This window comes from Rhea pennata, chromosome 2 (genome assembly GCF_028389875.1).
Source record: "Rhea pennata isolate bPtePen1 chromosome 2, bPtePen1.pri, whole genome shotgun sequence".
Taxonomy (NCBI): Eukaryota; Metazoa; Chordata; class Aves; order Rheiformes; family Rheidae; genus Rhea; species Rhea pennata.
In genome coordinates this window covers 53,796,614-53,824,521 of record NC_084664.1, presented here as the reverse complement: position 1 = coordinate 53,824,521, position 27,908 = coordinate 53,796,614, and the positions used below count along the sequence as shown (strand labels likewise).

Genomic DNA, 27,908 nt, shown 5'->3' with positions numbered 1-27,908 from the left:
AGTACTTCTCAGAATGGGACAGAAGAGTCCCCAGAGTCAAACACCGTGGAAATGAGTAAAGCCACAGAAATGGAGACTAAAGAGAAAGGCCCAGTTTAAATATCTGCAGATGCTGTCATTCGCAATGGGGGCTGAATCAACACGGACACAGTCACACACTCACGTAGCACCTACTAGCCTTAAAAAAAGAAAAATACAGCCTCAGTGGTGGAGGAATACTCTTTTCAAGATCAAAAGTGCAGAAGCAGTAAAACTTGTGTCAGAAAAACATAGATGGAGGAGGTGGTGCACGCTCACTTGTGAACATCTGCACTAAGAAGCCACTTAAGTAACCATGCAACAGCATGGAAGAAACATCTGCAGCGTGTTGACCACCAGCTGTGCAGTAATAATACTTTGAATATCCAGAGTGCCTTTCATCTGAATACTGCAAAGCATTTTCAAAACAAATTAAGCTTCACAACACCACTGTGAGCTTCTTATTTAATGGTAAGATCATTTCATCCTGCACCAAAATGCCACTGCTGCCAGAATGAAAAGTAACACCTGTTTATCATCTCATAGAAATGTTGTACAATAATTTTCATGACCAGAAGTGACCAAAAGGCTGTAGTTAAGTTGAAGTGCAGGAAGACGTGAGGTGGTCAGAATTAAATGTTTAGAACTGAAACTCTGAAAAACAGAGTATTACCCCCCATCTTTACTTTTTATGCAAAATGTCATATTAATCTTTATGCCCACATGCTGTTATCCTTTGGTCTTTATGTCCTGCTGCAAAGACAGCACTTCTTGCATATATGTTTGCAAGGGTGTCTACAGATGTGCTCAGCAGTACAGAACATACCTTTCTTGGTGGTGTACACCCAATAAAATGTATTGCTGTGCGCTGCAAATTGCTTTCCTTTATACTCCTTCGGATCCATTTTTATAGGGCATCCTGATGATTATATTACTGGAAGGCACTGACCTCCAAGGAAGTAAGCCCTAAAACAAACTTCTTGCTGTGTGCATGTTTGGTTCCAGAGGGTTCTCCATGCAAGCAATATTCTGGCCTGAATTTACTGAGTTTGTGAGATCTGATTGTGCATTTCTCAGGATGACAGCAAGGAGAAAGGATGGAGATGATGATACTTGGAAGATTATGAAGATCACTCCATTATTTCTCCTCTGTGCTTCTTAATACACCCACTTTTCAGTCCACTGGAAAAGTCAGTGGAAGGAACAAGTTACAGCAGTGAGGCACACTGGTTCTCTATCCAATGAAGCAGAGTGCTGGCAGAACAATGTATAATACTATACGGGAGAAATCATTCTGCACTCTTCAAAGCTAAGCAAACAATGTTACATTTATACATCCATAACACTTAAATATTTGAGGGCAGCCATGAGATTTTGATCTGTGCCTGACACTAGCACTCTGGGATCTTAACCGATGAGTACTGGTGTTTTGATATTATGATTGAATAAAAGAGTAGTAAGGATTTGGAGATGGATATGGAATTTTAAAGAAATTGGTAAGAGTATTGGTAAGGGTATTTGGATATTAAACAAACAGCTCTAGCTTCAGCTAAGTGGTATATTTTAAACATTTCCACATTGACCATCTCTGAGCTGGTCCCAGCTGAGCATGTGGTGGTTAACCTCAGGTTAACTTCTCCCTCTTCTAGAAAGGCTGTTTAGAGGAGGGTACTGGTTGGCTTGAGAAAAGGAGGCTCTTTCATCATTAAGATTTTCTAGAAACACTTGGTGTTGTTATAACCTGTCCCTGTTGAAGCCCAAGGTAGAATTGTTTTTGTCTGCAATGCCAGGCAAGGTTGGCCAGCAACAAGTGCTTTTGACATTTCATCCTATATGACCAGCACTAAAAAAATTCTCTCATATTCACAATACTGACTTTCCTCTAAAAAGAGCCGTTTCTTTTCTCCATGGATGCAACTTAGTACATGTGCCAAGTTACTCACTATCCCACCAGGACTGACTACTTCATTTTAAATAAGCCATAAAATGGCATGAATTACTTGGGGAGAATAAAATGTTCCTTTTCAGTATGCATATTCGTTAGTTTTTCTCTTATATGTTGGGGATTTTTTTCCTGTATCTTTGTTTCATGTATGACTTTCCTTAGCCGAATTTCAAAACAAAGAATAGGAAGATCATTGTTAAAAATGAAGAGATATATTTTCAGATCTTGCACACAGGATAAGCAGTTCATCTACTTTTTGTTGTATAACCATGACCTGCCCACACTGTCTGACTGATTCAGAACTACAGTAATAAAGTGCTAGGGACTTTGAAATGTTCCTGTCCATAGCAGTATTAATACCAACATCTACTTCAATTTTGATTTTCTGAGATCATAACATGTCGATTATATTTTGTGTCTCCATTCTGATAAATCTCCGAACTCAGAGGGTAACAAAGCTGAAACGTAAGCTGTGCACAAGTTCTAACTTGCAAGTTGAAATGATTGCGCTGCATTGTTTCCACAAGACAAGAAGAACCAAAATCTTCAATTCCAGACCCTACATCTGTTCCAATTTAGTAACAAACTAAACTCATTCTCCATTCCCCATAAGCATATCCACACATACGCACAACGGAACACTCAGTTTTAAGGACATTTGCCTCTGGATCTGGATACATGTTGGACCACTTTTAGTTTCCAGACACAACTATAAATCAGTCCAGTTTCACTAGAAAGAGCTGAGATTTACAGAGCACTCCAGGCAAAGATCCCTACCCAGCCTTCTTAGCCCCAAATCTAGCTCTGCAATAATATATTTTTTTCCCACAGCAGCATAATATCACATACATTCATAATCTCATCAGTAATAATTTACAAGGTTATTCCCCCTAATTCTACTACATCTAGCGCTTCACAGAACTTGCATCTATCTTCAGAAGTCCTACGAAAACCATGTCTTTTCCTAACTTCCACTTTGTACGAGAGGGTAGGGTTGAAATACAGTAGCAAGAAGAACAAGAAGAAGACAGCATGGCTAAGCTTTTGCTTACTTGACCATGTGTGCAGGCTCAGTCCCTCACTGCCCTGCTGCACTGCAGCCTGGAGCAGCAGCACCAAGGAGCTGGAGTCAAAGCCTCTTCCAGCTCCCCAGGCAGTGGGCTTGGGGGACTCAGCAGGAGCCCTCCTGAGCTAACCAGCCTCTGGTTGACTTGAAAATTTCTGTGGCCGTACGGAGTTAAGGCGCCCTGCTCCCTTCCTGCCTCAGCAGCTCCTTCCCGCCTCCCGGCCACTCCCTTGGTTTGCACCCACGCCCTGGAAAGCAGATCAAAGAAACGGCCTCAGTTGCAACCCTCATCCCTTTTCCTTTTGTCAAGACTGTATTTGAGCCAGATCAGCTCCCTGATCCCATTCTGCAGGAAGCGCACAGCAAAGGGGCAGGTTGTGGAAAGTGAGGACAGGAATAAATTGTGGGAGCCAAGAGGAGGCAGGAGAAATCCTCAAGGCAGTACTAGAAACAAAGCCTCCTTCCGTATACCTTAAAACTAAGGCTCAGAAAGCGCCTGGGCACTTGAGCCTGGGCAGAAAGCGCTCTTCTCTCTACTCTTCCTATTCCAGCCGCTAACACAACTCTGTGTTTTGCCCCATGAACTCTGCAAGGGTAATAGGCACCAAACCCACTCAGTGCTTTTTATGCTAATCAAATGAGCTCCAGAAGTATTTCATTTTCCCATGGTCTGTTTTCATACTTAATTTCATACTCTAGTACATGGGCAATTTGGAGCCTTAAAAGTGAATGTATGGCACAAGTCAAGGAACCGTACAAAATACTTAGAGCCCCAAAGTATAACTACACTCATGCACAAATATATATATTTTTTTAAGTCAAAGGAGCTTGAAATGCCATTTTCTCGTGTATGTTTCCTGCTAGGCTTGTGCAGTTTGTATGTTTTTTAACTTACAAAAAATCCTAAATATAGTATTTATGAAACACTGACAGGATAAAAGCCCTTTAACTGAAATCTGTTTAATAAGAAATGCAGCAAAAGCAATTTTTGGCCATTGAATACTGAGAATGGTCTTGCTGTAGAGGTGAGAAAAGACTGCAGCATCTTTACACAGCTTATGCTGAGGACGCTGCTTGGTGAGCTGCTAATTGTTTATGTAAATGTCTAATAACAGATGGAAGTCACTATATCTCATTTAATGTGACTTGTGTACTGCTCACTGAATGGAAACAGCTTTCAGCCCCAGGCTCAATTCAAACCAGAGCCAGTTGCAAAATTATGTGCATTGATGGTCAGACCTGACATGTGTGGAGATGGAAGAGAGTACTGATGCCAAGCCTTAATTTCATTCTTTGCAAGCTCAAGGCAATGAGCAGATCTGACCAAGGAAGCCTTACTTTGTCCCAGGACATTGCTGTGCGGAGGCAGGGGAAGATGGGGACAATGTGGGCTATCATTTCAAGGTATTTTTTCCCACATTGTAATGCGCAAGTCATTTCTTCAGTGGGGAGAGAATGGCAGAGTTGGCTCTGACTCCACTTTCCTTCCTCCCCATCGCTCGGCCTCACAAGGCACTTCATCACTAAAAAGCCTACGCCTCACACCTTCTCTGCGGGGCAGACAGATCCTCTCTCTCTCTCTCTTTTTTTTTTTTTTTTGTTTTTACTTCCAGTGCCTTTCTGAGGATGAAAAAAATGTACAGATCACACCCTGTGACCGCGGTGTGATATATAGATCATGTTTCTGGGACACACATGCTTTCTAAGGGTTCCTCTGATGCTGCCTAAAGCACCGCAGACATGTGCTCTCTGGCTTTCAAACGAGTCAGATCACAACCCTCAGCAAGGGCGCACATAGAGCACAGTTGTCTTTTGAATGTGAGCTCCAAAAAGCAGCAGGGAATATATGCAGGAGCAAAAGATGTCCCTGCCTCATCACTATTATCACATTTCTCATATTATTTGTTCAATATATACCAGATTTTCTAGACATATTCTCTCCTGGCCTGAGGTCTTGGCCACGTCATTTAGATTAATCAGGCCTGAGCTATCCAGGTCAAGAAATGGGGTCATGAAGGGTAATACTTAAAATGGAGAGTTTGTCTTGACAACAGAAGAAACAAGTGCTGCCTCATATTCCAATCTCAAATAAAAAGGCAGCAGTTTTCCAAAAACTTCGTAAAAATCTGTTAAACTGACTAGACACTATCAGTCATGATGACAACCCCAGCATGTATTTTCATTTTCCTGTTTTCTGTTCAATAAAGAGACCTAGAGATATTTTTCCATTCATGAACCAAAGAGGGAAATAGGAAGTTAAAGGCTGAAAAGAAGAACTTGGCTAGGAGCAATTCTTTATTTTATTGTTATTATTATTTATAAATATTATCGCTATTTCAAAAGAGATAGTTGTATTGCTCTATGCAGCAGAAGTCACAAGGCCTATGATTCATTGCATGCAGTTGCACAGCACTCTAGGGTAGGTTTAAAACACACTTCTTGATTAATCCTGAACAGGTATGTGAACCTGCACATACAATTTCCCGAGGTGGCCTCAAGCAAATAATCTCACCTGCAGTGAGACAGATGAAAACTGTGCCATTAAGGATTGCCCCTGAGCTGACGGGGAGAGGAGGAGAGCTTTACAAATTGCCAGGCTATGGGCTTGCATGGAGAGCGCGATGGGAAAGCTCTCCTTTCGTTCCCCGGAGCCAGGAACAACCGGTATACGTGGTCCCAGCTCTCGGCCCACACGCTGCGCCATGAAGTGACAGCGCCCTACGCTGACATCCATTTATTTACCTAGCAACGATCAAAATAAATTCCTCCACTTAGATATACCATTTGCCTTGTCAGTCACACTCACTGTCTGATTTCCAGGGAACTTCCAGGCACTTTCCACTCTGACTGGAGTGCAAATTCTTACCACATTAAGCAAACATCTTTGCCTCCTCAAGCAGTCCTTTTCCCAGAAACCTGTGTAGGAAAACCCAAAGTAGTCTAAAAGATCACATGGTAGAACCGAACCAATCTATAATTTCATTCTGAATCCATTTTTGTTGCTGTTTCCAGCTATCACAGGATCACACAGCATGCAAGTCAGAAAACACAGGCACCAGCAATCAGGTAAGTGGTAAATACCTGCCACTCATGAGCTGCAGATCACACATGCACGTATCGGTTCTTCTCAGCACTGGACACTCTCACTAGCTCACAGAGACTCCAAAATCTGCTGCTAACCTCAATACTGCAGTAATCAAACTGAGCAAGATGCCAAACCTAACCTCTATAACCTGCATCTCCAACTTCCCTTCCTTAAAACACACTCCCCAGCAATGCTGCCACAAGCCCAACAGAGAATAATGACACTATTAAAGCGGTCAGGTTCACTGGAGAGCTAACCCCAGCACAGCAAGCACGTTTCTCCTCTCTGCCCACTAAGTGGGCAATGAAGACTAAGTGCAAGCCCCAGTGCTGAGCCGGTAGATAAGACGCCAGGAAATTTCAAACTGCTCCAAGCATGACGGCCAACGGAAACCATGATGTAAAGTTCAGAACAAGGTCACTGCTTCAAAATCTCTTTCTAAAGAGAGATTTTTGTTATGGTTTTTCTTTTGTATGCATGCATCAATAGAACTGGAGTATTGGAGGGAGACAGAGAAGAAGGGTGGATGTATAAAAGAGATCCAAAATAAATTCTGAAGTAGTTTTTGCCTGGGTGTTTCAGGGTCACGTTTTGATCCTTAGGCCCAGTGCATGCATCCGCCTCTGCAAAACTCTACATTGATGGTATGGAAGTCGTTTAGATGGCTGCTCACTTTCTGCACAGTTGATCAATCCATCTGCACCAGAAGGCAGGGGAAGCTGCATGGATTCCACAATAACACCTGACAACCATTTAGAGGCTTCACTCTGAATTTGGAGACTTTATTTTGCAATACTTACATTTGAAGACTTTGACTGAGGTGTCCCTGGCCTAATTCATATGAAATATGTAACAGAGCTGGAACCAGGCTTCAGATTCCCCATGTGTCCAGCTCCAAAACACCAGCTGCCTCATGAAGGCCTTATCAAAAAATGTCATGCTTGGTAAAAAGCTTTGAAGACTCAAGGGATTACTTCCTTGCAATGGGGTTCCTGTCCTCTCCTGTCTCTAACTGGGCTACAGATGGGTATATTACAGCTCTGCTTCCAGAGCTCTCTATTTAGTGTCATAATAATGCAGAAAGATACTATTACACTGAAGTGGTTACTGTTCTCCCTCACAAGGACTGGATTAACTTTGTATTAAAAGAAAAAAAAAAACAAAACTTTTTTCTGCCAAAAGCTGTGTGCTCTGCTTTGAATAAGGTCCTCTAGGAACTCAGCACAAGCTAAGACAACAGATTTAAGCTATTTTGTCTTGTGCAGTTTGGATATGGACTTAGGTTTTTCGGAAGTAAAATAGAAATATGACACTAGTTCAGCCCCAGGTGTTTTCTTCTCTGCTCATGCTGTGTTTAATCGCAGCTTTCCATTCTTGAAGACTAGAATCCCATATGAAAACCCACCTCTGCAATAACAACCCACAATCATTTATGTGACTATCCAGATCAAACCCATGTACGAAGAGCTGTGTATAAGGATAGAAAGCAGGTTCAGATCTGATCCAAAAAAACAGCACAGCTACACTGCTGAGCAAGATGTCAGTTTGTAGGTCAATTGTATTCCCGTTGAGGATAAACATATAATCTGCTAACTGGCTGCTAAAGAGTTCTTCCTGGGCCTTCAAAACATCTGCCTATAATCTGTTGTGGACCCTACCAGGGACTACATTTCTTGCTAGGTGATCAATTGAAAATTCTCTAAAATACGGAGCAAAAACATAATATTGAGTGTTCTGAGATAAATCCACTCAAGGTGGAAAGTGACACCAGCCAAACTTTTCTCTCTCTCCCCTGCCACACGTGCATCTCCAGTGTGGAGTCCTCTGTTAACATAATTAAATGACTTACAGGTAGAAAGTGACGAAGTGCAGTTAAAATTATTTTAAACTTTCCCATGGCTTTTCCATAGTGTTTCCTACAACACAAATGTTAGAAATTCATCTGTTTACTGTCCACAGATGTAAAGACAGCCATAATCATTTCTCAAAGAACATTCTGTTCAGCAATACTGCAAGTCCCCTTCTACCACCACATTATTTTTTAATGGCCTCTATCGTGGGCTCTCACAGCTGAGTGCACTACCCTGTAGTCCTGAAAGCATGAGGTCTCTTGCCTGAGCTCACAGATGCAGGCCCAAGAATTGCAGGGAAGGAGGAAACCTGTGCTATCTGCTAGACAGAGACCAGGAAATGCCACAAAAGTATGGGCTACAGCACGCCCAATGCCATTACAGGCATAACTCTTGCTTCTCCATCTAAATCATTATTAAAAGTCATGACACTCCATGAATTACTCCTATTTTTGAAACACTGTTAGTGAAATGAGGAGCAGGTTAACAGATTAGCCATATAAATATTTCTATCCCAACGCTGACCTTCATGACTGCACCCTTACAGGAATGCACAAAAATTCACACAAGGGTTTTCACCGAGGCCAAGCTTTGATTATTCACCCACACAGCTGCCTGCTGCTGCAAATAAAATGCTTATCACATCTTATTCTGGCCCACTATGTCAAGCACATTCAAGTGAGAAAGTGAATTATTCATTGGGGCTACTCCTATTTTTGGGATATGACTCTGACCTCAGTCATTTGTCTAAGCAGTTCCCAATAGGCTTCACTTCTCTCACAGCAGCTATCAAGGTTCTCACAATAGCAAGAGGAAGATCTCCTCCTAGGTATTGCAGGAGCTTAGGATGTGTCAGATAAGTGCATCAAAGAGAAGGTTATTCCTGAATGGTAAAAACCCACTGGAAATATATATGACAGCCCCAAGGCAGTCTGACACTAGCATCCCTGGGGCTGGGGCTGTTAAACAAACAGCTCATATTTTATTCCGAGTGAAAAAATCACACACGCTATGGTTCTCTGACATTCTTTAATCTTAACACAGCTGCAAGCTCCTTTCAGCAGAGAAACCTTCTGGCTTCTGGGTGACCTTTGGATAAATCCTCGCAAGTTCTCTGTGGTGGTATTTATTGTTACAGTTAGGCTAATGATTCACTTTGTAAATGCCCCTGAGAGGGATTTTTTTTTTTTTTCCAGAAGCCCCACAGACCTGTAAATGTATTCCTCCATCACTGTCACACCTGTACTGCACAAGAGAAAAACAAAGGGTCAGAGTAAAAAAAAAATCCCATATTATCTTACCATTTCATTTGGATTACTGCACACTCTGCATGATCTGGAGCAAAAAGGACAGTATTCATAGCTATAAGACATCCCAGGGACCAATAAAAAATTTTAAAGTTGAGGCAACTGGCTTCTGGTAGACTTTGTAAGAAGTTATTACTGGTTTCTGAAGATACTAGCTACTAGGGCATAACGTGTATCCCTGAGGCAAAAGGACAGGTAAGGCACCACTGCTCTTGCAGAATACTCCTGCTCAAAGCAGGCAGTAGATGCTAAAACAGCAGAGGAAAAAAACAATAAAAACCTCGAAAACTAAACTGTGTATCCCTTCACCAGCTTTCAGTAATACCATCACTCTTCAGCTAAAGCTGCTTTTCTTGCACTTGACACTCAATATTACAAAATCTTTTTCTCATTCTATCGCACATAACCAGAATAATCCTCTCTGGGTCGTTCCACACTCAGCTCACAACATGATCCATTTTTCAAGCCACTAAGAAGCCTGAATTCTGTCTGAACGTGTAATCTGACAGGCCTCAAGCTGCCAAGGAAGGGAGATGTCAAAAACTCCTGGGTGAATTATTTCTCTTGGTCTACCTATTGAATGGGTTATTGGGCTACTTCATGAAATACAATTCTGTCTAGAGCCCTGAGAGCAAAACTAGCCCTGCTCTCACCACTCAGCAAAAGATGAATCAAAGAGTTGGTTCATGTCAAACTGCAGGGCGTCCTCACATCCAAATGGAAAGTAGGCTTAAGAATGTTATTAGTACCTTAAGCTTGAAATGAAGGATGCTGCCAGCCTTAAGCCAACATCTGCGAAAGATTAATTTCATCAAGACTGTTAAAAAATAGCTGTGTTCAGATCCTTAGCAAGGTACATAATTCAAGCAATAGTCAGAAGCAGACAACAATACATGTGCCGTATATGTAGGTTTATGGGATCAGGCTCTGATCTCTGACTTTCCTGGCTTGAACTCTCTTGTATTCATGCATCTGATGTTTTTAAATGATAAAACTTCCATCACAAAGGCAAAAGCAGTTGTATTTTCTTGCTTCCCAGCAAGCAGAAGTCCATGTCACAAGTCATCAGACTGTTTGCAGTAATTTCAATACATAATCAAAGACTGCATGGATACAAGGATCATACCAACCTCAGATTTCAGCAAGCTACCCTGTCACAGGCTGAGATCAAAGCACGCTGGCTGGACTCCATAAGAAGCTCCCACTACAGCTGCTCATATTGCACCCCTTCAACAGACAACGCTCTATCCGTTGGGCTAGCAATCCAGCATTTTTCATGCACTCTAAACAACCCCATCAATTCTATTTTAAAGAGACATATGCACATTTAAAAGGCTCTTTAAAGTAACACTGTAATACTGTTTTCTGTAAAGCATTATAACAAACATTATAACAAACTTTGGAGTCATTCCAAAATTCAGAGAAACAAGTTACTATCCTTGTAAAAAGCTTGCATGTCTATAGCATGCAAACTTCTGCTTTCAGTCAACATCCAGATTTAGTAGGTCTTAGGGGAAAAATTAAGCTTAGTTCCCCCTCAGCCAATATTGGTTCTCAAGTCAATAAATCATAATATTGACCACAACACAGAAACCAATAACTGTTTAATATCATCTTCTCAGTTTTAATTACGAACACTAAGGAAATATGTCAATCTCTTGACTTCCTAGTCATATGGAAAAGCTTTTAGACAGTCTGTATAGACCACTGTCTGTCAGGCCCATCATGGTTATGGAACTGAAGTACATTCCACCAACAGTTCCATCAGCGTGTACACAAGATCTCTAATCTTGGCTATGACTTTGAATCCAGAGTCTGCATCTGCTCCAAGGATAGTGAGGGCAGTGAAGATAAATAGTATCTTTTTATGTCACAGGAATTATTACTTCTGGTATAATAATTAAATTCCCCCTGCCCATATAAAACTATAACTTCCATACGTGGGGAACATTCACAAAAAGACCTGTAGCATTCCATACTAAGAAAGCATTCTTGACTAACTATTTTATCATTTGGAAAAAAAAGTATATGAATAGCACTGAGACACAAAGAGAAATAAAAAGGACAGGTGAAGGAAATTCTCAGGACTACTAAGCACTGTGCAGTTTGTAAGCAGCTGATAAGAGAAGCATGTAGTCTGAATTCCTAGCCTCAAAAACCAGATGGAAATCCTGGCCAGAGATATTGCCTGTTCACCCTGTACCACAGGTTATGACTATGGAATAGATTGTGTCATCTAAGACAACAGTCTGAGATCCTTTAAGAAAGCATGGTCTCACGCGATACAACTTGCTGGAGAATTTAATACTCTCATTGCCTCTATGCTGCCGTATTTTGTGCAATCCAGCCAGATCACAGAAAATAAGCATTTCACAGGTGGCTGCTAACTGTGCATTCCTCATGCACAAGGGACAGATAGACACCAGTTTGAAGCAACTGTCTAGAGATCGAACTACCTAGAGAGACATACTATCTAATAGAGATCAGTAAAGGTGGTAAAAGGAGACCTGGAAGATGAACTGAATGTCCTGTACTGATGAATGGAAATGTCTCTACACTATATTTCAATTTTGTGCTCTTCTTTTTTCTCCGGAAATCAGAGATTCATTAGTAATGGTTGCAGTGAATATTTGGGGCTTCTTTAAACTGAGGAATCATCACACAAATGACAGGAATTGCACTATTTCAGATGTTGACAAAATACAACCTAATTAATGTATAGAATCTGGTGGCAAGTTTATGACTCAACAAGGGCAGACAGCATAGCCATTTTTTGGTGGGATCTACATAATTTTTTCTGACTACAGAATCACCTTCAATCCCTTCAATTTATACTTTGGTGATGCTTCTGTATATTGTCAGCAAGACATTCTTGTCTTTAGAAACAAGGTCATGAAATGAATTCTGCACACTGTGTAGTCTATAAGACTGTTTTCAAAAGGTTTTCTGTACCATAGTATCTATATACTCTTGAAATCACTGAAAGCTTCTGTTACCCTTTGAGGACATGATCTATGTCATCACCTTGCCATGATGAAAAATATGCCTCTAAAAAGCATGTAATGATGGGCTGACAAATCAGTACAACAGATAAGAACCAAGTAGATAGACAAATGAGCAGATTGACAAAATGAACTTTCAAACCCAGCCCAATCCCTGATGTCTGACATCACAGTATGGAGTTTTTCTTGCATATGGACTTCTCCTGCTTCAGAAGCAAGTCTTTTATGGCCCACATTGCAATCCATTACTACGTTTTGACTTATTGTTAATTCTTTACTTACCAAGGACTCATTACTGCCTGAAGCATTATCACTGGGCTTTACAGGAGCACAGAAGATTTAGTTTTTTGTTAAAAAGAGTAGCAATGCTTTCTTTTGAATTTGGGCTTTGACAAGAATAAGACAATACACTTCTTGTGCATGTGAAAGCTCTTAAATCTCATCTGAAGTACTTGAGTTTGAGGCCAGGAACCAGGCACTTTCAGATTTTAATCTCAAATCTGCTCCTGGCTTCCCGCACAGCAAAGGACTCTTTCTTCATTTCGACAACTTTAAACCAAGGTGTAGTGAGAATTAAATGTTTACACTGCAGTTTGAAAATGTAAAGTGCTAAGAAGGAGCACTTAGGAAATGAACTTTGTAAACCTTCTCCTTGCTGCCATGGTATCCACCATCCTCAACAGCCTCTTACTTCATATACTCACAGAGTACATAACCTTCAGCACTCACTCTCGCTGTAAACGGCATACCTCACTTGAGAGCTGATGTACAAAAATCAGCTGTCTGAATACCTTAACACTTACGACAGCTTCCTCTGGACTGATCTTAGGAGAAATGACTTGTTATTAATTTTCACATGCTGGATTTATTTTAGCTTTTATGTTTCAGGAATATTATATAAACAGAATGTTAGTTGTAGGAGTACCCAGGAATGCAAGAAAACATATGGCTCCAACTCCCTTTAGTATTCCCAGCACATTCCCCACCAATTTTCATTTCAACTGGCTTAAGTGGGGGAGGCATGGAGAGACTTAAATGCTCTTATCCTCTGTATATCATGATGAAGATGTGAAATCGCAGCACCTGCCCTCACATATGCAGCGCCCTCCCTTTGGGTGGGGAGAGGACTGGAATTTTAGTATACTTTGAGTCCAGTTCTATCTCTGCTGTAGGACGGCACTTGCGAGCTTTAGTCCTGAGCCTTGTCACCATGTTAACGTAAGTCTATGCTTGCTTTGATGACTCCATCTGAGAGCTACCTACAAGAGCAGTGCTATGAACATGCATTTCTAAGTAGCATCTCAATAGCTTAAAGGATGAGTGAACCTAGCGCACTCACACCCATGCATGGAGTATGTGCTATGTATCTTGGGTGAGATTAGATTTTGTGATGGACAAATATATGTTCCTGTATAACCACAAGTACTTCCACAAATTCTTGCTTTGTTTCCTACAGGTCTGCCCTTTATTCTGGTGCTGCAAGGCACTATGGTACAATCACCCTCGCCTGTTGAGATGTGCCATGGGGGTCAGGAGCCCTCAGTAGCACTGGCCCTGCCACATATGGCTCAGTTAGAGCCAGGTACCCTCAGGGAAACAGGGCTACATCCACCTTGCAGCACACTGCTGGTGCCTGACGCCCCTTCTGTGCATGCTCCCACTGCTCAGGGAGCAAACAGTTTGCAGGTGGAGCGGCAGCCGCCTCCTAAAAGGGCTTGTGCAATGCATGTTTGTGAGGCTGCACAAATCACCGCTTATGTGAGGGGCTGTTTTCCTCATCTGTTGTGAAGACTGAAGGAAAAGCTACGCTTAAGTAATTAAGAGAAATAGAATTCAGTTTCTACACTTGAGCGAGCAAGTATGAAATATGGGAAGCACACACCTCCATAAAATGAGCATTTACAGAGATGGACAGGAGAGGAGCATGGTCTCCTCTCCATAGCTCCCTGGAATTATCTTTATGCCGATTGCTACTAAAAAGCTGACATAATGCAAGGTTCCCCAATGATCTTGGAGACTGAGAACATCCCAGACTTTATAGGTATCCTGTAAGATTCAGGAAACAACAGCAAAACTGACGCAAAATCCTCCAGATATTGAAAACAGCCACAAGAAAGCTTTCAGCTAACTCTAACCCACATAAAGTCTCCAGAGTAGTATGCATGCAGCAAGTCAGCTCTCAGACCAACAGCGAAGGCAAGCAGGCTAAGTTGCTCTGTGCTGTCAAGACCTTCCTAAGGTAATCTTTCTACAGAAAAGTCTTTTGTGCTGGTCACAGCTCACGTCCTGCTTTGTCTGGTCAGCCTGCCAGAAGCATAAATGAACTCATAAGAATAACAGGAGGATTAGGCTAAGCTTATTTTTAAAACGTTTCCCACAAATTCATCTCATTTGCTTGCTTATAAACACCCTCGTTCATCTTTGCTGTGTGTCTAATTAGGCAGGTGGCTTAAAATAGGAGCTGAAATATAGTAGCGTCGCAGTTACGCATGTTAAAGGAAAGGTAATTAAAATTTCATGCTTTGAGATGTAAACTGATCACCTCAGGGGCCTGAAAGGGATTTCTGCGTCATATATGACATGGCACAGTTGGCCAGCCACAGTATGGGTGGGTTTCCTCTTCCTGGTACCACTTGTTGGCCTCTGCCCAAGGCAGACTACAAGATCTGAGGGGTTGCATTCTTGCATTATTTATTCCCTGAAACAAACATATTACCATCAGCTCAGCATCTCTGGATTTTAAAATCAATACTGTGATAAGCTTAAAATATAAAAAGCTAAAATTTAATTAAAACAAACAAGCAAACAAAACCCTGCTGTGAACATGTCTCAGAGGTTAATTAAAACAAAATCGAACAGAGGTCTTGGATTTTGTAGCAGCTGTAGTTTATGAGAGAGACACAGGGTGATTTCCTCCGGTGACAACTTTTCTGAATAGCATCCCTCCAAAATTTGGGATGTATTTTGCAGCTAAAAAGAATATTTCAGAGTAGAAATTATTTTTGCTTTCGGAATGGATCAGGTTGCATGAAATGGCAGGTGGAGTCTTTTAAAATATTTTCACAAGGGAGGATATCACTATGCTTTTCTACCAGTTCCTCCCTACACCTGCTCTCCTCTTCTTTCTAAAAGTCATGCATTGTGTTATGTTACTGAGACATCAGGGACGTTTTCCAGAGTGTGATATGTAGAAAGGGCCATTCCCAAAAATATGTATAGTGTATGTGACAGGGATGTGCTTGTGTCTTGCTAAATGGTGTTCCCAGAACAGACTCGTGCTTGCTGTCACATAGTGGCATTTTTAGATCAAAGCTTTAATGAGAATACGTGAGGTGAGAAACCGTATTTAAAAAGTTATGTTAAAAGAAACTGTATTTAAAAAGTTAAAAAGGTACGTTTAAAGCCTATCGGATAAGCTTTGAAAAATGTGAGGGATGGCAGGCCTAAGAGTTGCTGCCTTTCTCTGTGAACATCTTACAGCCAAGAAGAACCATGAATGATCTCAAATTAGCAAGATGCAGAAGGGATCACTCAGTTGCCTGGGGCCAGATAAATTAGGTTTTCTGCTTTGTAAAGCCATCCCTTAGATTTCATCCAGCAAGAAAGTGGCAGCTAGACAGTATCTGGGAAGCCAGATCTAAACACGGTTCACTTTGGCTTCTACCAAAGAATAGACCCTCTGTCTCTGAACCAGCTGAATCTTTCTTAAATTGTCTGTGTGTACAACCAAGTGTGGAAAGGCTAGCCCAGGATTACTAATACATAGATTAGCGTAATAATCCTGTGCAGGATAGAACAGTCACTATGATGAAAACTGTCCCCTAAAGGTAGCAGAACTGCCATTGACTTCAATGAACCGGGACTCCAAGGCTCTGTAGACAAAATAACCTGAACCTCTGTCAAAGGTAGACCAGGAACAACAAGTTCTGAGTATGCAGTCCATATCGACGCACAAGAAATGCATTCACAGATTACTGCTTGTTCTGTTAGGTGTCTCACCCTCTCCTCCCTTCCCAATCCCTCCTGGAGATCCTCCTGCCAAGATCAATTTTGTCTTAGTCAAATTGACCTTCCATTTTCACAGATAGAGTCTCGCATCTGTCAGACACTGGCCAAGGAGGAAGGCCGTATTTTGTTATGAAACACCTGACTTGAATTTCATTGAGTCAGGTAATAAACCAAAACCAAATGAAGTTACTAGGCAGAGGCAGGTTTTTGTAATAAGCACCTATATATCTGCATGCATAATAATCACAAATGGATTTCTTTTCTGGAGAAGAGAGAAAAGACTCCTCAGATTACACCTGCAACCAGTAGAAAATAACATCCCATTTAATGTAAGAGCATAGTGTCAGGTAGGGTTGTGAGCATGTAATTAGGTAAGCAAAGCAAACACATTCCAGACATGCCATCCTTTGAAGCAAAGGAAATTTCTCTGCATTTTAATCTCAGAATAGTATGTTGCTTCATCTGCCTTTCCTATAAAAATATTCCCTTTAAAAAAAAAAAAGGAAATCATTAACTTTCCATATAGGGAAGCACAAAGCGGGTCACTGGGGAAGCATGCCTCTCTTGACTGGAAGCATCCCACAGCCAGTCCCAGGTGAACAGTGTCTGTCCAACACCCCGGTCTTGTCAGATTTTGGAACTTTCTCCACCCCCATATCCCTCCACTCCCAATACCTCAACAGGAAAGGAGACATCTGTGAATCCTCTGGCACTTCTTCAATGTTTTACAGCTGTAATAACCACTGATACAAAGAAAAGAATGTTTTCTAGCCCCAAATTCCTGAGGTACTTTTCTAAACAGGCGCAAGTGAATGGAGATTGGTTAAGTGAAAAATAACCCACTAGAGGCAAGGATGCAGGCGAAAGATGAAGAGGAATCATGATCTGCGGTTAATTGAGCTCAGCTTGGGTTCAGATTTATCTCCCCTGACCACTCAACCTATTTGTCCAAATCCAAACTTCTAATCCTTAAATCTAAACAGTATTTTTCTGGCAGCTTGCACTCAGTCTTGGCTACGTCAGATGAAAAATAGTTCAAGGAGGAGGCTTAGAACAGTGGTGATCTAACAGATTTGTATACATGCACTGTGGTATTTTCGTAGCACCCCTCACCATATAAGTAGGTCTTGCTGCCAGAATTCCCAAAGCGCATTACAGGCATCACAAAGTCTGAGTTTTCTCCCATTTGTTATAGGTCAAGCATCAGCACTATAAGTCACGGTGCCTCTTACCTGTATGTGAGTGAGTTCATCATGGCATTACGGAGGATGCACTGGCATGACTTAATGGTTGACATTCAGAAATGGGTTGGGGAGTAACGTCAATGCATACACATGCACAAACTAAAGGCAGCCAGTAGGCAGGCCACATATGCATGGAAAAAGTATTCCCAAGCACAAGTATTCTTATAAGGGTTGGGAACATCGGCTCTCCCACTGCCTACATATTCAGGCTTAGTCCTTTGCACATTTCTCCTGTGTAGCTCTGCAAAGGATCACTTTGTAGAAGTAGAATGATATAAAGCAGATTATTTTGTACAGAAAGATTGAATTATTAAGCACTTAATAACGCAAGCAGCTAAAGCTCTAGTGGGTAACTCGAATAGATAAAAGACTCAAAGATGCTGAACAGAGTGTACTGAAAAGTGGAGCATCTAGTTCTTGGGAAATTTAAATCATGGTGAAGATTTGCTTAAAGAAATACCACTATAATTTCAAATATTTTAAAATTCCTTCCAAACCAGAAGCTCCCTAGGCCATGCAGCTGCTCAGTGAGAATTTGCCCAAGAAGCTGAGTAAATTGCTTCATCCAGAGTTCCTCTCTGCTGTGGTTAGACTGCTATTAGTACCCAGACTTACAGCCAGCTTTAGTAAGACAGTCTGACTGCAGCAGGAAAATCACTGCCTTTGCACATGAGAGAGTGAGAGCAACAGCCCATGCTCGGTGTGCGTGGGGCCCGGCCACGGCTCCGGGCTATCCTTGCCTTCAGCCAGCACCGGCCAGCTCCGTCATCCTGATGGGGGGATGCAGCAGCTCTGCCCTGGGAGGCTACAGAGACCGAAGCAGAGGCTGGGGCAGAAACCTCTCGATGGGCCTTTTGCAATATACACCCAGGGCACCTCTATTTCTAGAGGTAGGTAGTCTTACTAACTACCTGGTATAACTCATTTACTCATCAGAAAACACAAGGCTACAGAGATCCTAATTCCGCCTACTCCTCTGACACCCGAAATGGCCCTTCCCAAATTCATTCTTCAGCTTAGACTTCTTCAGCACCATCCTGCTGAGTGAACACCAGGGCATAACCACATGAATTTTGCAGCTGCAGGACATCATTGTTAACAGGGGAAAAAACCTTAAAACCTTCTGCTTCAAAGCCACAAACTCTCTGTCCCCATCTATGGAAACAGAGCTCTTAATTATCTTAGCAATGCTACAGCTCACGTGCCCTCTGCAGCCATTCAGTGGCCTATCTGTCAAACTCAGTACGAGGAAGATGATAGACTGCACACCAGTGCAATTTATGTTCTAACTCTAAACAATAATATTTTCTCTAGTTAAATGGAAATTTTTAGAAAAACAGTGAGATTGAAAAGTTAATGCATTAATCAGTTAATTGAAATGAAAACTGATTAGCAGAGTTAAGATGGAGTAATATCAGCACAGTCACCAGCAGCATTTAAGACAAGAATTGCGAGATAAATTTGCAATTCCTGAATGCACTTGATTATCTGATTCGAAGAAATGAGGCTATTACTATGTTAATTACTGCTTTTCCTAAAACATTGAATATGATTAAGTATAGGTGCTCACGAGGAAAACACACCTCTTACAATAATTACACAAGAGAAAAGAGTAGGTAATTATTTGGTAGTTAAAAATATAATAATAATAGCAACAATAATAAAAATTAATAACAATAGTAATAATAATAATATTGAAAAGGAGCACAAATTTTGCAATCTCAAATTGCGATATTCACTGCATGGCAAGTGCAGGACATCTAAGGCAAAGTTACTGTGGTAGTGGGATTCTTGAACAATGTCTAATTAGTCATTCATAAATTCAGCTACTATGTATATATATGAGAGATTCATATGCTGACACCATATTGATGTCACATTCCAAACCTATTGGCAACACCAAACTACAAAGAAGAAAAACTTACTAGAAAACATAGATATTAATGAGGGCAGATGTTACTAGGTGTATTAGTCCTCTGCCCCTCTTTATGCCACCTCCTATAGCCCACCCTCTCTACACTGACTGGCATTATTATCATAGATTATTATTATCACCTTTTATTATTAGCTTATACTAATTGTTGCAAGTGGCAACAGTGATGCCTGTCACTGGCTAATTGTGCTTTCCCCCAGATTTTAATATAATCTCCCGAAAATTTGAAATTGTTTCCCTACTTAAATGAACTTCCCTCCATAAAGTTCAACCCTGAGGGCTATTTTTAGAGTATTACTCATGAATACTGGACAACTAGAAATGTATTAAAAACAAACAAAAAATACCAACCCAAAACTAAACGAAACAAACCACAATTAAAAGCCCATAAAATGTGTCTACTTACAAAACAAAGGATTAGAAGAGTGGTATAAAATTAGATGCTAAAAATGTCAGTTTGCAGTCTGCATTGTTTCAAAATCCTTTCTTTTACGCTGATATTGTGCTTTATTCTTCAATGTGCTTTGTAGAGAAACAGAAGTAACCAAAGTCACAAAATCAAATAGGGATTAAACGGAAATGTGCACAACCAGTTCTCATAAGGCACCAAGGACCTACCAAGGTCAAACTCAGCAGTTACCTGTTCTTGACCCCACAACCATGCAACCATCTTTACTCTTTAAAATATTATAATCATACCCTTTGCCCTAACAATCAGGACAATCTTGCTGTATATGTTTTTTGGATGGCTAACAAAAGGAGAAGTTACAGCTGTAAAAAGAATGAACCTTAAAATGAATTTGAGACATCTTCACGGAAATCTCATCACTAACAGAGTGTCAGACAAGTGTTTGCAGTGCATTGGTCACTGCCTTTTTTGGTGTTTGGAGAAAACACACCCTAACCCGTAATGTTCCTGATGAGCGTACTTCTATTCCTGAGAATTCTTTTTAGCAGCAGGTCACTAGCTGAACAGCAGAACAAAAATAAGGCAATGCTGATAATCTAGGCAAGAATGACCAAAAAATGTTAAGTCTCGAGAACGTAGTATTTCAAACGGAAACATTATGTAATGTGTAATGATGGAGAGTAAAAACTGACAAGCTATTCAATTCAAAAAGCAGACGAACAGACAGAAAGGAAGAACCTGGCACCTAACATTCTGCCTTTTACACCTTCCTTATTGCTAGAGGCTACGACATTCACAGTCAGAAAAGCAGACTTGGAAAAACGTGAGCAAAACCCAACAGGAAATTAGAAAATATTAACTAGGTATATTCTTCTAAAAGACCTCAGTGAAAATTTGTAAATGTTAATTTAAATCTCTTTTGATACTAACTACAAATTTTTAGTATGTAATTCCTGTGGAAGTACATCACCAACAATGGTTTCTTTGAAAAACATCCAAGAAGAGTGCCAATCTAATAAGTGTGTGTGTGTGTGTGTGTGTGTGTGTGTGTGTGTAAAGATTTATGTTAGAAAGGCTCCCACAGCTTTCTTGAATCTGTGTCATGAAATCATTACCTGGTTGCAGGAATTTCCTAGTCCAAAAACGGCCATGGTGATTGCATAAATTGTTTGCTACAGCTTTGCCAGTTTCTAACAAGAACTAGCATTCTGCTAAATGCCATTGTTTAATTTTAGTTTATATTTTTCCTTTGATTCCTGCATTTGCAGCTGAGTGTTCTAACAGCCAGCAATATCTACAGGAAAGCAAACACTCAGCTAGTTCTGACAGAAGTTGATAGTCATTTCAAAGTAAAGTATCTTTAGCATAAAATATACTTCTACAAAATAGATCTAATCAAATTAAACACTTGCTTGATTTCATTGTCTTTCCAGGCCAAATAGAGTAGATCATTTTAAAGAAATAGAAATTCTCTATGGTTGACTCTTATGTGCAAGGATGCAGAGATTTTTTTCTGGCTGCTCTGGCCAGAATATAAATCATTTTCCGCTGTGGTGTCAGTAAGTATATTGCACTAAATTAATCATGAACTACTTTAAAAAAGAGACAAAAAAAATCAACTGCAAAATGAAACAAATCTCTCTGTGTCTGTTTTCCATCTGCGTTGTCATCACTTACCTTTAAAGGCCAATGTAAGTGAGATGGGAATGTTGCTGAATTGCATTCAACAGGCCCTCGGTGTGTGTTAGCAGCTCTAGCGGTCTCTGCTATGCCCACAGCCGCTGGAAACCGTAGGCATTATGGTAACCTGCACACAGCATCACCTTCACTCCCCTTGCATGGGGATACACCATGGCAATCTGCATGCAGAAGCATACAGACTGCAAACCAAGCTGTGGAACTTTTTCTTAGCATTTCCCAGAACCGAGCCATAAGCTACTGGGGTAGATGGGTCTTTCTGTCTCATTACAAAAGAAGGGGAGAGGCAATTCATAAGGGAAATGGAGTCATCTAAAAATCTTTTACTAATAAGCCCAACAGTTCAGCAGATGTGCACGAGTGAGGAGAGCTGAAAGCACAGAGTTCAGGCAGCTCCATCCACCACTGTGCAACTGTGACTTAGCTTGCTTTCATCTTTTATGTCAGGCAAGCAAAAGAAAAGATGAATTTTATTCACCGAGTGAGGGGCAAATAAACCCATGCCAATTAAAGAACTGTGGTTCAGACTGGAAACTTTTAAAGATAAAAAAAAGTCTTCACTAATTCACTCAAACAAGGCTTCTAGATCAGCTTGTCTTCCATTGCTCTCAGGGCAGGACAGGCAAAAACTGAACACTATATTAACTCTATTCTTTCAAATTCTTAACCCACAAACCGCAACATCCAAGAGGCGACAGCAGTACATTTACCCTTGTTTTAATAAAATCCTTTTCAAAAAGCTTCTGGGAAGACACAAAATTCTCTGAACCACAGGCAATAGCAATTAAAGTCAGCCAGAGCTTTACAGCTGACTTTGAAATTAGAAAGAGCATCCCAAAAAGTTTTAGAGACTTTTGCTATCTTCCCCCTTGTTCCTCAGCCTCCAAAAGTACTCTTTCACTAGGCACTTACAAGTCTTTCTCATTTTTAACTGGTCTGGTCTTCAGGGGCTCGGGATTGGCTTCTTCTGATGCCTAACTCAGAAAAGCCCTTCAAAATGCATCTAACTCTAAGCCTGTACATTAACGCCTAGGGAAAAGAGCTCAGAGCCTGTGCTCAAGCACTACCAAAACCAGCCCAGTTCTGTGCAGTTTTTCTCCTCACACAACAACTCTCTTTCTCATTCCTTGGCAAGCCACACTTACCGATAAAAAGTGGTATAGTCCACTGTCGAGTGACAGCTCTGAAACTCCCAGGCTTTGAGTTTCTGGCATTCCCGGTGAGCCCGGAGTTTCACCCTCACTGTCCCATGACAGAGCTCAGGCACAGGTTTCCTTTGTGGGCGACTGCAGAACTCATTGGACTCCACGCGCCAGGACTCAGCAAAGTCATCCACATCGAACTTAAAGTTCCCATCCCCCCCAATCAGGTCATCTCGCTTGTGCCCGTTGTAATTGCCGCAGAGACCACAGAGTTTGCCCTTCAGGTGTGGTGCAGCCATGACTTCCACAAAACTGTCTCCATCCCATGAGATTTCCAAGCCTAATAGAGAAAGAGAGGGAGAAGAACAAAAAAAAAAAAAAAAAAAAAAAAAAAAAAAAGAGAGAGAGAGAGAGAGAAAGAAAAGAAAATGAAAAAAAAAGAAGAAAAAAATAAGAAGAAAAAGAAAATGAGGATAACAAACTGTGCCTTATGTCTGTGAAAGAGTATTCATGGGAACCTAATGTTGTTAGATTTCTAACAACAGTAACCAGTAAGTGCCTTCTGGAAAGTATAATGTTTCTTAAATGACAATTACCATACACTTGTCTCTCTATATTTATTTTTACTCCTCCTCACTATTGGATGGAGTTATCCTGAAAAATATGGAGCTGAGATTGAAATACTCTGTGCTTCTCAAAGGCTCATGAAAAATTCTGCAGAATTGAGTTTGCTGTGGCAAATTGCTAGATGATTTCAATGCAGCTGAAATTTCAGCCACAGTACAGGTCACAGGTACACCAAAGTTTCTGTGTCCTGTGGCAGTCCACCAGCGACCACTTCCTAGAAAATATCCTTCTTTTCTTGCCTGCAAAACTGAAACTGGCAGCTTCAGGGTGCATTACTTTTGTCACAGGAGGGATAAATTGCCTTCTGGAGATGTCTTTCTGTTTCCCTTGACACTAGAAAGGGCCCAGACATCAAGTAGAGACTAAACTTCTAGGTTTAACCTGGCTGAATTTAAATTAAACGAATTCCATTCTCTGAGGAGTAAATACATATCTCATAAAAGAACACAGTTTTGATATCATATTGGATAAAAAGAACGCTAAGAATCACTGCTGTTTGACTTCCATCCAGAAATAACCTTTAATTATTTCCAATGTCTGATCACTACTAATACTTCACATTCTGCAGAGCTTTCCATATGAAGATCACAAATCATTTTACTGACATTAATTTATTCCCATAAAGTACTTGTGAGCACTGGTCAGTTAAGGATAAACATAGGAATCTGCTTTAGAACAGAGTAATCCAGACTTCTACCCTGTTCTCCCTGCCTTGCCAAGAATACCAAACAGCACCTCTCCACGGTGCAGGAGCATGGCTTTGCTCCAGCTTTCGACATTGGATGTGCAGGCTGGCTTAGCACCACCCTTTCCTCTTGTAAATCAGTGCTTGTCACTATGCAATCCAAATCCTGCCCTACGTTCATGTAAGTAATTAACATACCAGTGACTCAGTTCAAAGCTGGAACCATTCCTTTAGCAACACGTCCCATTGTCTCCTACCAGCACCACTAAAAAACTCCAGGGTGAGGCTCAATAGCAATTATGGCTATAGACGAGGTGTTTTGCCACTGGTAAGTGCTGTCCTGTCCCTCATGTGATTTAAATGTTACCAAGCATTTGGGGAAAGATTTACCTAGCAAGGTTTTGCAAATAATTCTGCATCATCCAGTTGCTACAGTCTATTTCGTCATGTTTTCTTATCGCTATGGATAAGCAAGATAGTACAAATATGTCCCAAGCAAATTATGCCTGAAAAAAAGTTTCAAAATGTCTAATAAACCGAGAATGGATAGGGCCACTGTGTTGTCTTGCAAAGGCATTTGACACCCAGCTAACTGAGAAATTGAGCAAGACTACAATTGTTAACAAGGCCAGCACAGTGGCAAGGAGCAAAACTGCCTTTTAAGCTGCTTCATATATTATCATTGCTGGACAAATTCAAATTCCAGCTGCCTTTGCTTTTGACAACACTGAAAAAAACAAAACATAGCTTGATCTGCAGACATCAGACTAATACTGCCATGCTGGCACTTAAAAAAAACTTGCCATCAACCTACAAACTGAGATTATTCCACACTTGAGAACCATATAAACTTTTTCAAAGTTTGAAGTGTCAAGATCCACGTTCTCAGACAGTTCTCCTCAGAAAATAACTCTAGCTTTTAGTGTTCAGCTTTTTGCCCATCAGAGCTCCATCAGAGCTGCTGACTTTAAGCATAGTCATAAAAGAGAGGTTAATGGTTTATCCTAATTTTAGTTTTACAACTTCTGTTCTCAAATCAGGACTAACTGACTTTCACTGAAATCACTCATGTTCATTACAAGAGTTAACCCTGAAATTATTCTGAATATTTGTGTGTCCTTTATAATGTTAGGAGAGGTTACAAAATCTACTTGTTCCATGTTGCTGTGTGAACTCCAGGTATGCAGATATGAATAACAAAATTCTGATTTTTCATTTCTAGGCATAAAAATGCATACATTTAAATCCACAGGTTCCTGCTTTGATTATTATATCTGTTTCAGGAGAGTCACAGCCAAACTACCACAAGAGTATGTACTTTCCTCTAGTTGGATATTGTTTAATTATGCTATATCAGAATACTAAGTGCTCAGATGTGAGTCTAACTTTGTAGCTTTATGGTATCATGCTGTTTTTAAAAGAGTTTACTAGCGAGATTTCTAGCTTTGATGAACAGCTGACAGGTTTCTGTCCATAATGGAGCCTGCTCCATTTTTGGATAACCTGGAAGGGTATCATCTAACCCATATGATATTTTGCTCTGTGCCTCCCTGCACTGTGCAGTATGTGCCTTTTTGTTCATCCACATGCAGAAAATTCAGTTGGTTTCAGTAAACCAACAAGAGCTGTGACCGACAGGATTATGCTACGGAGCAATGTTTGAAATGGTCTCCTTGGCAGACAGAAATTGTTTGGAAGAGTTTCTTGGTGCCTACTCCCCCCTCTTCTCCTCCCCCAAATGGATGAGTTTCCCATTCACTTGGACAAGAATCAGATTCTAAGCAACTGGCAAGATCTGAAGCCAAAGGATGCAGCATCTGTCCCATCTGGGGATGTGCAGAAAAGGAACATTCTTTGTGTTACTTTTTAGGGGTTTCCAATTTTCCCCTTTCTTTGAGCGATGCTTAACCAACTTGTTACTTGATTTTTTAACTTGGCACAATGTGTGCTCTACCGCCTTTAAAAAATTCCTTTTGGATTTATGCACATCACAAACTGAGCTCCACATGCTGGGAATTCCCATCAATTGTTCTGCACGATTTTTCACGGTAAAGGCATCCTAAAGAACTGGCAGACCACTCTTCCCTAAAGACCTAGGGCCAACTTAGTTCAGAAAGCCTCAACAAAGTACATTTGGACATAAGAGCAGCACTGGAAAAAAAGAAGAAAGAATCAAGAAAAAAACCTCTTGCACTACAGGGGCAGATGAAATAACACCAGCCCTCTCACACCCATTGCTCTCTTCTCTTCTCAACACAAAGATCTTAGGGTTCAACACCATCCCAACCACACCTATGATGAAGGCACCCTGCAAGAGTAGGGCGCCAGAATTGCTGCTGCATGGCATCCAGGGCTACAGCTGCTGAGGAATTTAGCAACAAAATAGGTTTTCAATGGAAAATGTCAATTCATCAAAACTGAAATGCTTCAGGGAGATATATCAAATTCAATGAACTTCCAACAAAACATTGGCAGGGCTCCAGGCTGGTCTTCTGCCAGCTCGTGTGGTGGGCTGTCTGGAAGCCTGGACTCTCAGGGTGTGCAATTCTAAAACAGCCCTGCCATGCAGATTGCCTTGTAGCCAGGGACCACAAGGCTTCCTGAAGTTTTGGGCTCCTCTGGTTTATCTAGGGCTCTGCTCTCAGCCTTGCAAAAGGAAAACCAAAAGCCATGGGAATGCTGCCTGAGCTGTAAGCACCAGACTCTACACTTTCAAGCCTAGTTTTATTTCTAATTTTGTTGCTAGTGCAATGTTTCTTGTTTTTTTCTAATTATCTCCCTCAATTTTACTCCCTACACTGGGAAAGTATATATTTTTAAAAAATCTACATTTCTTTCTGAAACAGAGAAAATTCTCTTCCTTCCCCCCCACTCCAGCATTTGGAATTTCCTATGGAACAAAATTTTTGACTTTAAACCAGTTCTACTCATCACACTCCACCTCTCTGCAGCCTCTCTGCTGGTTGTCCTCTCCCAGCAAAATAAAGTCACCCCATTCTGCTGCTTTCCAGGCCTTGTGTGCCAAGGAAAGGATGACTTGGCCCATGGTGCTGCGCTTAGCAAGAGAAACCTGATCCTTCTCTGTTAAGGGGAGGAATTATTTAGACTATAATTTGCAGTGATTACACATTGTTTGGTATGTTGCATATGCCATGTTTGCACTCCACTGCCAACACATGGACAAGGATGAGTGCAGTCATTTATTAGGCTTATACTAGAGACAAATGGAATAGCAGCAGGATTAGCTGTCATTCATCTTTGATTGAAAACCTTTCCTTGGCCTGTGGTTGGCTAATGAAACCCACATCACCAGAATTCATAGCATTCAGCTGGCTGCAAAGAGAAACACTCAAGATGCTTTTAATTAGAAGTTGTGAATAATGGTCAACTTGTGTGCATTCTACAGACAGCCACAAAAATCTGCATTGCCACTTTGAGGAATGAGCCCAGAGCTGGGATCCACATTATTCAGACTCACATTTCCAGGGGATATATGAACAGGTGTCTAAATTCTCAGCTCAACAGTGCATGCTAGTGTCCCCCTTGCAAAAAAAGATGCTAGATAATGATTAAGACTATGCTTCTTAACTGTGACCATATCACTCTGTAAGAAAGACTGGTTTCATTGCTTTCTCATGCCATTTAATTGAATTAACAGTAAATATTATTCTCACTGAAACAGTACTTCACTGTGAAAGTGAAATCTCCCAGGAATGCAGTAGTGCCTAACACACGCTAATGAGTAAATTTTTAACTTCCACTCAGTATTTATCTATGCCAGGATACTATAGTATCAGAACAGTTTATCAAAACAAATGCAAGTCTTCTGATTTAGCATTTTGACAATTTACATAATTTCTAGGACTCAGAAGACCTGAAAGCCTTCTCT

The 27,908-nt window shown here is 40.9% G+C and overlaps 1 protein-coding gene across 1 annotated transcript in view; it reads right to left on the bottom strand.

Moving 5' to 3' along the window:
- The window catches only part of BMPER (BMP binding endothelial regulator), a 150,399-nt gene that overhangs the window by 22,037 nt on the left and 100,454 nt on the right, over positions 1-27,908 (bottom strand). The window contains exon 13 of the mRNA XM_062567902.1: positions 22,711-23,047. Within this exon, the coding sequence (XP_062423886.1) occupies positions 22,711-23,047 (337 nt within the window). The remainder of the gene's footprint in view (positions 1-22,710; positions 23,048-27,908) is intronic.